Genomic DNA, 12,629 nt, shown 5'->3' with positions numbered 1-12,629 from the left:
GGTTATCGGAGAATCTTATATTTAATATTGATGTTTTTGTGCTTTCAGGTGTCCTCTATGATGAATTAATTTATTTGTGTACTTGTTGGAGCACGCTGGGTTTTGATGAAAATTGAATAATTGATGAAAAAAATAATTAGACCCTCAAACAAATTGCTTAGGTTATGAAGAAAAACTGCAAATTGTTTCCATGTAATTATGTTTTCAGCCACTACTTTGCAGTACATTCATGTCTTAAACCACCTTAGAGACTGATTAGCACTGAAATTGGCCTCAAGTCGCCTTTCATTGGTCCCACTTATTCTGCAAATAAATGAATCCCCTAATAAACTGTTGCCTCATAAACTGCCATAACACACTAACATGCAAAGTGAGCGTAATTGTTTATTGACTCACTTTACCAAACAAGTACACATGTGTGTAACTTTTGTTTTCTACACTCTAGCCATTGTGTGTCCATTGTGTTATAATATATGCCAAAGGTCAGAGCTATCCTTCTGTCAATAAGCTATCAAAAAAATAAAAGGAAAAGAAACAACAGACTTTGACCCATATGGTGTTTTACATCTTAGCGCAGACTTCATGGCCTCCGTCTCCAGATAGATGTCTTGTGAAGTTCCTTATTTGTGTACTCTTGGCTACCACTCAGATTATATCTCCTCGTAGCCAATGGGGACAGAGCAAGCCAGTTGGCTGGGTGTGTTGAGTTGGAGTTTGAACTTTGAACCCGTGAAGAAGAGCTGAAAGATACAGTGGAGGCTCTTTAGGAGCAGAGACAAAGCAGCGGCACAACAAAGTGCATTGGATATTTTGTCTGGGTCTCTGTCATCTTGGGGGTTTCTCTGGTGTGCCGCCAAAGCACGGAAACTATGGAGCACTACCCAGATCAGGTAAATAACCAAACATGATCTTTTTATCGCATTGTAGTTTGCCAGTTATGGGTTACTGGGGCAAGAGCAAAGTTCAGGCTTGAGAACAAATTTAAAGCATACATCAAAATCCTCAATTTACAGAGAAATACTTGCTTTAAAATGACATTGACTGGACGTAATTATTAACGTAACATTGTTAAAGAGACTGACAGACATCGAGACAGATTTTTGGGAACGTATAACACAGTATGGTGTGTTCAGGGAGGATCATGGCGAGTCGTTGGTAGTAAGAAGCAGTCCCCAGCTGTGGCAGCATATGAAACCTTCATATTGTTGTCTTTGCTTCTGAAAGCATCAAAGACATAGTGTGCATGTGTGCTGTCATTGAATGTCATGATCTCATTTCAGGGCTGTGATGGCATCGAGCTGCTCGATTGGCTGTTTGATCAAAACGATGGGATTCTCCGTCATGAGGAAACGGGACGCCATGGCAACCACCACACCTGGCCAGTCCAGGAATCAAATGTGTGTGAGACTGTGGGGTTTTTAATATCACTCATATATGCTAGAAATAGCTGTTTGCTTTGTATGTACTGTGCGGTTCCACCATGACATGCTCTGTGGGTTTTTAAAAGACTGTCCCACCGTGTTGTCATCTCACACAGACAGCCTAATGATAGCTTAGGGTTTTTCACCCAGCAGATGCTGCAGCCGGCCGAACAGACAGATGATGACTTCCTCAATGCCCTCCTGAGTGGAAATGATTCTGTGTCAGGCTCGCCTCTCTGGTCCCCTTCCCCCAGTGACAGTGGGATCAGTGAGGACCCTCCCTCGGACCAGATGGACAGCCCCCAGCGCCCCGAGAGCCCCCCTGAGGACGCTCAGTATTTTGGTACGAGGCCACAAACCAAGGCAGCCCTGGAAGCCGACATCTCCATTGACCTCAGTGAGTCACAAATATCCACCTGAAAAACAGAAGGGAAACATTTTAGCATCTTTATCATCTTTTCATCATTGATTCATCTACAGGTTTCTTCTTAAAATTGCTCGTCACAAGTTAGAGTCCAAAGAGGTGTCATTAAACGTCTTGTTTTATCTGACCAACAATCCGAAACCAAAAGACACTCAATATAAAATCATCATATCCTCTTACAGCATTTCGTTTGATATCCTACGAATTAGCGTCCCACAAATGACATTACATCCTTCATATAAACTTACGTAGTTTACTTAAAGTTACAGAGGTTAGGCAAGTAGGCAAGTAAAGATAGTGGTTAGGTTTGTGAAAAGAAACATGGTGAAGCCATATCTTTAAATGACTCAAAGTTCACTCAGATTTCATCCAGTCCTGAACACCCATCTAATTGGGAAAGTCCCAGGGAAAGTCATGTGTTTTGTGACCCATCCAACATCCCAACCTGCCTCCCTACTAAACTGCTCAGGATTGCTGCCTTCTTTACTCCCTTAAGCCCATTCGACAAATAATCACAGCCTTCCAAACTACATGTTGTAGCTGGGATATGTACCAGTTTGGTGCTTTATTTTTTTTTGTGAAATATTGTGACTAAACAATATGTATGTTGAAAGTGAACAGGACAGATGCAGTTGACAGACATACAGACAATAACATAAAGCAGTTATGGTGATGTATGTAGTGATATGATAAGAGTCCAGGACTAGAGATTAGATTGTTTCACGTAGGGTATGTGTGGGTAATGTGTGCGTGTTCATGCTTTTATGTCTGTGTGTGAGGCAGCGGTGTGTGTATGTGGTTACTGACTCAAGAGAACAGGCTATGGGAGGTGTGGCAAGAGAGCGCGAGAAAAAGGGGCTACTTTGATGTTATAGAGACATTAGATACATCTTCTGTAATAGCAATATAATCAAATAATAATACATTAATGAAGGAATAAAATTAAGTGATATGATAATAATAGTCATCATTATGAATAATACATGACAATATAATAGGCATTATCGTATAAACTTTGAAACTATACAAGGACGAGGAGTGGGCCTGGACTGGCGCAAGGGAGAGGCAAACGGACACATCACGTACTGTCACATATTGACGTTTGGTCGTGACTTTCTACGTCCACATTTGACGTGCAAAGTACCCTGGTTGCATTCGTTGTTGATGTTCTGGGACACCATGTCAACTTCTGCCTGTTACATGCACTGTCTGCTTTCAAAATGTACAGTTTGCATACCGTCTCTTTCAAAATAAACGTTGTGCTGCTACGTCGGTACAACACCTTGAATTGATGTATTTTTTCTTTCAACAACAAGCACACATGGTAAAGTTTTGCTAACAGTCGCACGTGGTTGGGTTAAGGAAAAAAGAACAGGGTTTGCTTTATAATCTCGCAGAAAGCGAACACAAGCCTCCCGGGTGAAAGTCAGAAAGCCGTTAAACAATAATGGAAACCAGTTGTGTATCGTGCCAACGTGAAAGGACAGCTGTTTTTTTGTTGGTGTCTGAAGACAGATGTCGCTGGCAGAGTGAGACAAGGTTGAGTTGTTCGAAAAACTAAACTGGATCAGAGTGATCTGGATATTGAAATCCTATGTTTTGCTATCCAGGATCTGCTGATTCATCTTACTTTTGTGCCAATTTCTTAAAACAATATTGGACTGGATCACCCTGACCCAGATACAAACTTTCCAGATTTCCAAATCTGGATAACCAGTGCTATAAATGGGACTACATATCACAATATAGGCTACCAGCTATGTAAAGAACAACATGTAGAATACCCACCATGGAGCACTGAGGACACACTGTTATGAACTACTTTTGACTGTGATATTGTAATGAACATTAATGATAAATCAACGTTAAATCATTAAAAAGCTTAAATCTATATTTGATAAATAACTTTTTTTATATTGACAGCTATTTGGGGGATTATCTAATGTCGACACAGGTCTTTTTTTCAATTTAAGTGTACTGAAAGGCTTGATAGGTGCCTAATGTCTACTTTGTCCACTTTATTATGGTAAAACAAATCAAATGCAAAATATAAATGGGTGTATATATTTGATCAGTTCAAAAGTTTTGTAACATTTTGTTTCTGAAATCCACCCTGAATCCACTCTTCTGCTGGGATCAGGGTAAAAAATATTTTGGATCAAAGGCATCCCAATCCTGCTAAAAGGTTTCGAACAACACATACTGAAGCTTTGATCCAGATCAAAACCAAAACTGGATTGTGTGATTAAATCTGATTTCAGAATCCTTTTTTCCTTTTGAACAACCCATTTTCAAGATTTGATCTAATCCAATCCATCAGATTAGTTCTGAACAACTGGGCCCTGGATTTACTGTATCACAGGAGATAAAGTAAGATCAACACATTTGTGTCTGAGTTCAAGAGTATTCAAACTATCAAAGACACTGATGTCACTGCTGATGAAAAGCACACATGTTAAGGCCCAAACAGAGTAATCGATATTTGCGTAACGTTCAGGCTCCAAATGTCATTTCTCATGTTTTTATGTTGTTTATCAAAGAATCCAAATAATGACACAAGCATGTCGTATTGATTTTTGTTTGCATGATCTTAATGCATATAACTGTGTGTTTGTGTGTGTGTGTGTGTGTGTGTGTGTGTGTGTGTGTGTGTGTGTGGGTGCAGATGGATGGCAGCCTGGATTCCCAACAGACAGGACAAGGATTACACAATATCATTCTGATGTACACAGACCGCAGATGTCCTCTGCCTTCCCACTAACTGTCAAGGATCTGCTACTGTCTGGCACACCAGAGCCCGTAAGTGTGTACCAGTTGTGGTGAGTTTGTTGTGGGGGTGATACAGAGATCTATAGTATCAAATGTCACCAGGACCTGTTGTTTATCTTTTGTGTGAGCCAGTGTGTGCTTGTGTATTTTGATGAAAGCAGGGAAATTGGGTGACTATGTTCACTGAGGCCCTGGATTCACTCAGGGGAGGGACCTTTTGGAATTGCAAATGAAATTATCTATTTTAAAACTTTTATTTTTAGGGAAGGATTGTTAAGCATGTAAAACCCTCTCAGCAGCACTCAGGTTTGTATGCTGATACAGAGAGGAGAAATACACAGAAATATTCAAAGGCACAGTTCCCCCCAAAATCAGAATGACACAATTTTCCTCTTACCTGTAGTGTTGTTTATCAATCTAGATTGTTTTGGTGTGAGCTGCAGGGTGTTGGAGATATCAACTGTAGAGGTGTTTGTCTTCTCACAAATATAATGGAACTAGACAGCACTTAGCTTGTGGTGCTCAAAGTGCTAAAAAAACATTTGAAAGACTCAACAACAATGTCTCTTTCCAGAAATCATGACCTGGTTTCTCAAGATAATTCAAAGACCTTGTTGTGAGCAGTTTCATAGGAACTATTTTCTTTCTACTGAACTACACTTGCCAACTGTATCACCATGCAGAAGAAAGTGTGCATCTACTGCTAGCTCACCTAGCACCGCTAAGCTCGCTAACATTACAGCCAACACATTCTCACTGGGACCACGTCATTTATCGACGTTTGGTTCATGGACTTTCGCGCCCAGATACGATCTGCAAGGTACCCTGGGTGTGTTGGCTGTTCTGGGACACCGTGTCAAGTTATGCCTGATACATGCATTGTCTTCCTTCAAGATACACTTCTGTTTTCACAGGAGATTTACTGTTTACATACAGTGTCTTTCAAAGTAAGTGCACTACGTCGGTACAACGCTGCAAACAGACGTTCTTTTTTCCTTCAACAGCTAAGACGTGATGGGGTTTAGGCAACAAAAACATGTGGTTAGGTTTAGGAAAAAAGAACAGAGTTTGGCTTTATCATCTTACAGGTCATGAACACTGCTCTCCCTGGTGAAAGTTGGTGCTTATTGGACCCATCCACCACCCCTCCTGCCCACCCCACACAGACTTTTGATGCATTAACTTTCGTTCTTGTCCTGAAGCGTTCCCCCTTGACACTGCCGAGCATCCTTAAACTACAGTATAAGGGCGACCAGCCACGTATCACGTCGATGTTTAAGGACTTAAGTCAGTGTCTGATGCCGCAAGTCACTGCCCAAGTGCTGGATTTCAACGACTTTGGAGTGAGACCGGGTCCTTAGAGCTCAGCCAAGGAGGATAGCATTGATGTTTTTATCCCACAGTGTCACAAGCATGAGTCTCTGTCCATGAGTAGGTACACACTTCCTTCTGCACAATAATACAGTTGCCTGGTGTAGTTTGGTAGAAAGAAAATAGTTATCTCTCTGATATCTTCAACACTCTGCAGCTCACACCAAAACAGTCTAGATTAAAAAACAACACTAAAAGTAAGAGGAGAAATATTTTAGATTTTTGGGTGAACTCTCCCTTTAAGTTTGTATTTTGTCAAAGTCGATGTTGTTGATTTTTGAGATATGACCTCTTTCATTCATTCATTCATTCATTCATTCATTCATCTTCTAACCACTTCATCCTCTTGAGGGTCGCGGGGGGGCTGGAGCCTATCCCAGCTACATCGGGCAAGAGGCAGGGTACACCCTGGACAGGTCGCCAGACTATCGCAGGGCTGACACATAGAGACAGACAACCATTCACGCTCACATTCACACCTACGGACAATTTAGAGTTACCAATTAACCTGCATGTCTTTGGACTGTGGGAGGAAGCTGGAGTACCTGGAGAGAACCCACGCTGACACGGGGAGAACATGCAAACTCCGCACAGAAGGGCTCCCATGCGCGGGATCGATGACCTCTTTCAAGTTCAGAGAAATAGCAAAATAGTATTTTGTGTGGAGACAGTATTATTCTGCACCGTCCATTAGATGACACAACCACTGACCCTCAACTTCCATGTTGTGAGATGCTAAACACTGCGCTGCTGTGCCACCCCGTGCTGCACCATATTAAATATCGCTCAAATAATAATCCCAAAGAAAATATTCCTAAAACTTGACAATTTCAAGTGACCACACAAGATCACCACGAGCAGAATAATGTGTTTGTGCATCTGAAACTTGCCGTGTGCAGTATTGATATTGGATGGTATTGATTCCATCTCTGCGGCCCAGTTTAATAAGATGAAGGAGAGAGTGGCAGAATGCAACTTATGTTCCCACACCGTAATTGCTTTGAGGTAGCCATGAAATGGGAGTGATGCAGGTGGCCTGATAGTCTGCACTCATTTAACTACTTCCTGTGAGGCTTTAGGGAGAAAAGTAGGGGCAGAGGAGGAGGTGGGGGCAGAGAGAAAATTTAATCACACAGAGGAGATTATGTTTTAAATATTAGTATTCATATCTCGCCAACAGGCCCCACACCCATCCCAACAGTCCATTCAAGAGTTGATTCTCAATGAAGATGAGAAGAAGCTTTTAGCAAAGGAGGGGGTGACTCTGCCCAGCCAGCTACCTCTTACAAAGGTAAAATGCTATCAATGCCTCAACAATGAGAACAATTATCAGCTCCCAGAGTGTATCTCCCAAGGGGCGCAAAACGAAAATGATCATTCTTCTGTTAATCTAGTACGAAGAAAGGATTCTGAAGAAAATACGCAGAAAGATTCGCAACAAGCAGTCTGCTCAGGAGAGCAGGAAGAAGAAGAAGGAGTATATTGACGGGCTGGAGAGCAGGTAAGAATCTGATTCATACAAAGAAAATGAGAATTGTTTTACGTGCAAACAAACAAACAAACAACATGTTCAATATGCTCACCATTTCCTAAAATTAACCCTGAATGCCCTCCTGGCAGCCGCTGGACAGTTAATTTCATCACATTATGATGATGTGTCCGCTGTGCCATGTAGCCATGACCTCCTGGTTTGATTCTGGCCTCTGTCAGATATCATTAACCCAACCCCTCATAAATGCTTAAAATATAGATAATAAATATTAAAAACATCACCTTGCAGAGACCTGAAACTTGCTTTAGGTATGTTATCCATTTTATCTTCAATATGTGATCACTGCATGGTAATGTAGTGTGAGCGAGGGCATACATGTGAATTCTGAGTGTCTGGTGCTGAACAGGTGGGAAATTAATTGAAGACATATGGTACTTGTAGCGTTGAAAAACGTGCCAGTAATGCAAAGTGGATGCAGTCTTTAAACACTGGACCCTGTGTATCATCTCCTATAGGATGGCCGCCTGCAATGCACACAACCAGGAGCTGCAGAGGAAGGTGTCCCAGCTGGAGAAATGCAACATGTGAGAGAGTGTGACTTCTCCTATTTACTGACAATGTTTCATTTGGCATTACCTCCCCTCAGAAACTGCCTTTAGCATCGTACCTCACTCACTTCCCTCAAATCCTTAATCCAATAATTTTCGTCTGTCTTTAAAATTTTATTTTTTCTTTTCTTATTGTATTTCGTTTTTCCCAATCTTGTCCGCAGGTCACTGATGGAACAGCTGCGCAGGCTGCAGGCGATGGTCATGAATACATCTAACAAGCCAGCCCAGACTGGGACGTGTGTTCTGGTATGAATGTTATGAATGTGTGCGAAGCAGATAAATAAACCCAGACGATACATATGACTCATTGTTTGCCGTCATAGCAAGCAAAATAGCAACAACCATCATAGCCGGGTTAGCCATGGAGAAAGGCCAATCTAGATATGTACACAATGGACAAGACAGCACAAAGGACACAAACGGGCACAGTAGGCTGTTCCTCTGTGTAAACTGAAACCATTCATTGCCTTTGATCACTCCAATGGAATAAAACGCAAGACTCGAGGCAACATGAGTGGAGCAGAATTTTAAAAACCTAACTTTTAATCTATAAATATGAATGAGTCTCAGTTCCCAGTCACGGAATTCTTTGCTTTGCAAAAAAGCACAGCAAGAAAATGATTACTGTTTCTTCAGTGTTGCATAAAGAGTATATTCAAAGAAGGAATATTGAAACCATGAGCCATAAAAAAGTTCAACAATGCAGAACAAAGATTGTCATGTACAACTTTACTTTCAGTGTCATTTTCTTAGTCTAACTTTCTTTCTCCCCATGTTTTTATTATCACATTCTCAGGTGCTTCTGCTGTCCTTCTCATTAATCCTGTTCCCCAACCTCAAGCCTTTCTCTGACACCAAGGTCAGCCAAGGAGACTTCAGTCCGGTCAGAAGTGAGTAACCTTCAGCGCCAAATAGCTTTGTTCACCCACCCGCCAACTAATCCAGCAGCTCTCTGTCACATCTGAGGAGCCTGTTAGAACTGCAGTCTCACCCACTGCTGGAAGGGTTCATACCTGTGGAGCCACACAGCCAGCTCCGCCTGTCTGAGGAGTTCCTGTCAACTTAAAACTTAAAAGATTAGACCCAGCGCACAGCGTACCATAGCCATACATTATCATTACGGTTATTAAGGTATTGCTCTGTCAACAGCTTGTGATAAATTACCATTAATTATTGCTTTATTAACAGATTTATTGGCACAACCCCTGAAATGTCAATTTCTAATTATGAGGCAAGGTCAGGGTTTGCAGAGCAACAAGGTGTCATTTGTTACCATAAGCTGTTTGACAGCTTCGGAAAATCAGGTGCTGCAGTTTTCCGGAGTGCTAAAGGCTATGTCACAAGGTTTCAGAGCTTTTAATGTCTTCAGGTTTAAAGTTGATGTGCTCACAACATGCAAAGACATGCAAGATTTCTCAACAAGGCTGTGGTGAAGTTGTAGTTAGGTTTAAGCACAAAAACCACTTGGTTATGGTTGTTGTGGCTTAAAACACCCACATTTGTTGGCAGAAAAGCTGCTGGAAATGCAGGGATGGGTTGGTAAAATACACCCAAGTTTTGTGGCTCAAACACCACTGAGAACCGCTGCAGTGTGTTGATAAAAAACACAGAGGTTTGGTGGTTCAAAGGCTGCTAGGAAACACTCCAATGTGTTGACAAAACACACCCAGGTTTGGTGTCTGTAAAAAAAAAAAACACCCATGTTTTGTGGCTCAAACGCCACTGAGAACCGCCACAGTGTGCTGGTAAAAAAAATCGCCCAAGTTTGTTGACTCAACTGCCACTGGGAAACGCTCCAATGTGTTGGTAAAACATACCCAGGCTTGGTTTTGGTAAAAAAAAATCACCCATGTTTGGTAGCTCAGACACAGCAGCAAAACTCTGCAACATGTTGATGACAAAAACCCAGGTTTGGTGGCTCAAACGCTGCAATGTGTCCGTAAAATTCACTCAGGTTTGTAGCTCAAACACAGCTGCAAAATGCTGCCATATGTCAATGAAAGATACCCAGGTTTGGTGCCCCAAACGCTGCTGGGAAACGCTGCAATGTGTTGGCGAAAAACACCAAAGATTGGTGGCTAAATTGCCGTGATGTGTCTATAAAAATAACCCAGGTTCGGTGGCTCAAACACTGCTGGGAAACACTGTCATGTTTCTGTGAAAAACACCCACATTTGATAGAAAAAAACACCCAGGTTCGGTGCCCCAAATGCCACTGGGAAATGCTGTGATGAGCTGCTGAATCCACCAAGGTTCATTTCCACAAACAACACTGGAAACACTCAGATGGATCGCCTAAAGACAACCAGTGTTGTTGTTTGTGGGTTTTTAACAGAGGTCTACAGCTTGGCAGGCGTCTCACCTAGGTGATGCACCATCCTCTCCCCTACTGGTGGCAAAGTCAGCTGATGTACTACGTCACTTGTAGTGCGTCACTTTAGAAACATTGATATGATACATGCAAATCTAATGCAGAATCGCACAATATGATCAATTTCTCATGACAACTGGGCTGGTACACTGAAACACACTTGCTTGTAATGCCAGCATGGAGATATAGTAATAATAAGCAGAGCTGCATATCCACCGAGGCTTGAACTTGTTTATCTTCTCTCTGTCTTATTTTCACACAGTCCAGTCACGGTCCCTGCAGAACCTACAGGCTTCTCGTGTGCTGCATGTCATTGAATCCCCATTCTCTGCTGAGGATGAATCAGAGCCTCTGCACCAGCATCACCCAGGAGACCGGGGATTGGAAGATATTACTGCCATGATGGGAAAGCTGGGAGTGAATCAAGACCAGTCCAGTTTGGAGCACACGTCTCTGAACAGCAGTCAGGAAGATAGGATGGGTCATTTCCATGTAGACCCAATTACCGGTCACATAGCTACTTTGACCTTGGATCCGCATCGCTCTGCCAGGCTGCGGCCACATGCTGATGACATGTAAACGAAATGAATAAATTATCCCTCCATGAATTCCCCCAATCTTCCTCCTCCTGACAGTAGAGCAGGGAATTATCTGGGGCTGCTGTTTACACAGATAGGGGAATAAGCTTTTAATCATTCCTGTTGTTGCCTTTAATATATATATTCAGTCTGTGTTCCTTTTCCTTATTTGTGATACTGTTTTATATCAGAATATGGATTTGAATCTTACACTGAAATTGTTTGTCAAGATGAACTGTGTATCCATTGTCTCCTGGTTTTGATAAAATGTCAGTGTAAATTAGTGTGTTTGAGACTGGGCAAACACAGCTGTGATCATGTGTACAGTTTTGATCTCAACAAATAATTTGTAAAACATGTTTTCATTGAGGAGTTGATTGAAACTGTTGGGATTAATTCTGGGATAAAACTTCCTTAAATAAAAAAAAAAATACCAAAACAAGATCAGTGGGTTCAAAACACTGTGGATTCATTTTCTCTGTTCAACACACACGGTGCCCTCCCCCTCGACGGTGAAATGATTCAAAGTTTAGACAAGCCATCTCTCAAAGGGCAAGTACAGTAGCCCAGATTTGATGTCAGCAGAGAGGGAGACAGAGAACTGGGCCAAAGGTGGGACAGATGACCTCTTATCTCATGACTCAGACTTCTGGTCCAATAATTGACATGTTGATGTATTTACTCATGGAAGACAGGCTGTTGTGTCCACAGCTCTCATCGTGTCTGGCCTGTCAGTGCAGACCACACAGTGATGGGATGAAAGTGTTCTTATCCTCGCAGCCACTTGGGCCAGAATTTAATCTAAAGGTCTGACATGTTCAGGTTGACATTTTCTGTGGTTAGCTCAGCTTCACTTCAAGGGAGGAATGGACATCTAATTCTGGGATTAAATGAACCACAGTAGAAACTGACCGTTCACTTTTTGACTGAACAGAGTAATAAAAACCAAGAATGAACCACCATTACAACAAATTCATGTGGAAACTAGATTTATTAGAACATATAACAAGTCACATACATATAATCATATCATTGGTTTATTTTGCATTTTCTGCAATTTCAAACACATAAAAATATAGAGACCTTAAATAATGGAAAGGTTTTTTAAAAAGTATATCACTGCTGGAAAGATGGTCTTTCCATAAACAAGGCTGTCTATGCAGTAGAGAGACACAAATACATTTGAAAATGGTGCTACATGACCAAAGACAAAGAGGTAAATGGCTGTTGCATTTGCTTTTGCTCAAGAGGTTTTAATAACCTACAACTACCAGAATTCACTGCACCGCACCAAGCTAATAAATGCTCCCACTGGTGGGTGATGTAATGTAAGTTTGGCTGTTTTCCAATAGATGTATTAAGAGAAGTGTACACAGTTTTGGAGCCAGGGCCCCGTTCATTTCTACGAAAGTTGCTCTTTGTCATCTTTACCTTTGAGTAAGAGTTCCAGCATTTCCCTAGTGTTCCTTCTGAGCGTGTTTTTGACTGTTTCTGCTTTTAAACCACCCCCTTCACCTATTGTTACGTTCCAACTTGTCTAGGAAGTTCAGGAGTAACCGTAATAATTAAATAAACAATACATACTGGAGAGG

General features: G+C 41.7%; 1 protein-coding gene across 2 annotated transcripts; it reads left to right on the top strand.

The window, feature by feature from the left end:
• The first annotated feature begins 738 nt into the window (after positions 1–738).
• On the top strand, positions 739–11,476 carry creb3l3a (cAMP responsive element binding protein 3-like 3a). Of its 2 annotated transcripts, none has more exons than XM_049589048.1 (10): positions 739–890; positions 1,281–1,397; positions 1,575–1,818; positions 4,511–4,644; positions 7,166–7,276; positions 7,380–7,486; positions 7,993–8,061; positions 8,250–8,334; positions 8,885–8,978; positions 10,722–11,473. In XM_049589048.1, exons 1-10 carry the CDS (start codon positions 870–872, stop codon positions 11,036–11,038), a joined length of 1,299 nt encoding a protein of 432 aa, XP_049445005.1. In that variant the 5' UTR covers positions 739–869; the 3' UTR covers positions 11,039–11,473. The 2 variants fall into 2 exon arrangements, with proteins under 2 accessions (XP_049445005.1, XP_049445006.1); XM_049589049.1 differs by having other exon boundaries at positions 776–890; positions 1,572–1,818; positions 10,722–11,476.
• Positions 11,477–12,629: the final 1,153 nt, after the last annotated feature.

Source organism: Epinephelus fuscoguttatus, linkage group LG10, assembly GCF_011397635.1.
Source record: "Epinephelus fuscoguttatus linkage group LG10, E.fuscoguttatus.final_Chr_v1".
Lineage (NCBI taxonomy): Eukaryota > Metazoa > Chordata > Actinopteri > Perciformes > Serranidae > Epinephelus > Epinephelus fuscoguttatus.
Note: the sequence above shows the minus strand (reverse complement) of the source record. Positions and strands in the feature narration are given on the sequence as shown.

Excerpts from the sequence above, each read along its gene's own strand:
- creb3l3a (XM_049589049.1), top strand. The coding sequence starts at position 870 with ATGGAGCACTACCCAGATCAG. Across the intron at positions 891-1,280 it reads TGGAGCACTACCCAGATCAG|GGCTGTGATGGCATCGAGCT; the intron begins GTAAATAACCAA and ends ATCTCATTTCAG. Across the intron at positions 8,062-8,249 it reads CAGCTGGAGAAATGCAACAT|GTCACTGATGGAACAGCTGC; the intron begins GTGAGAGAGTGT and ends TCTTGTCCGCAG.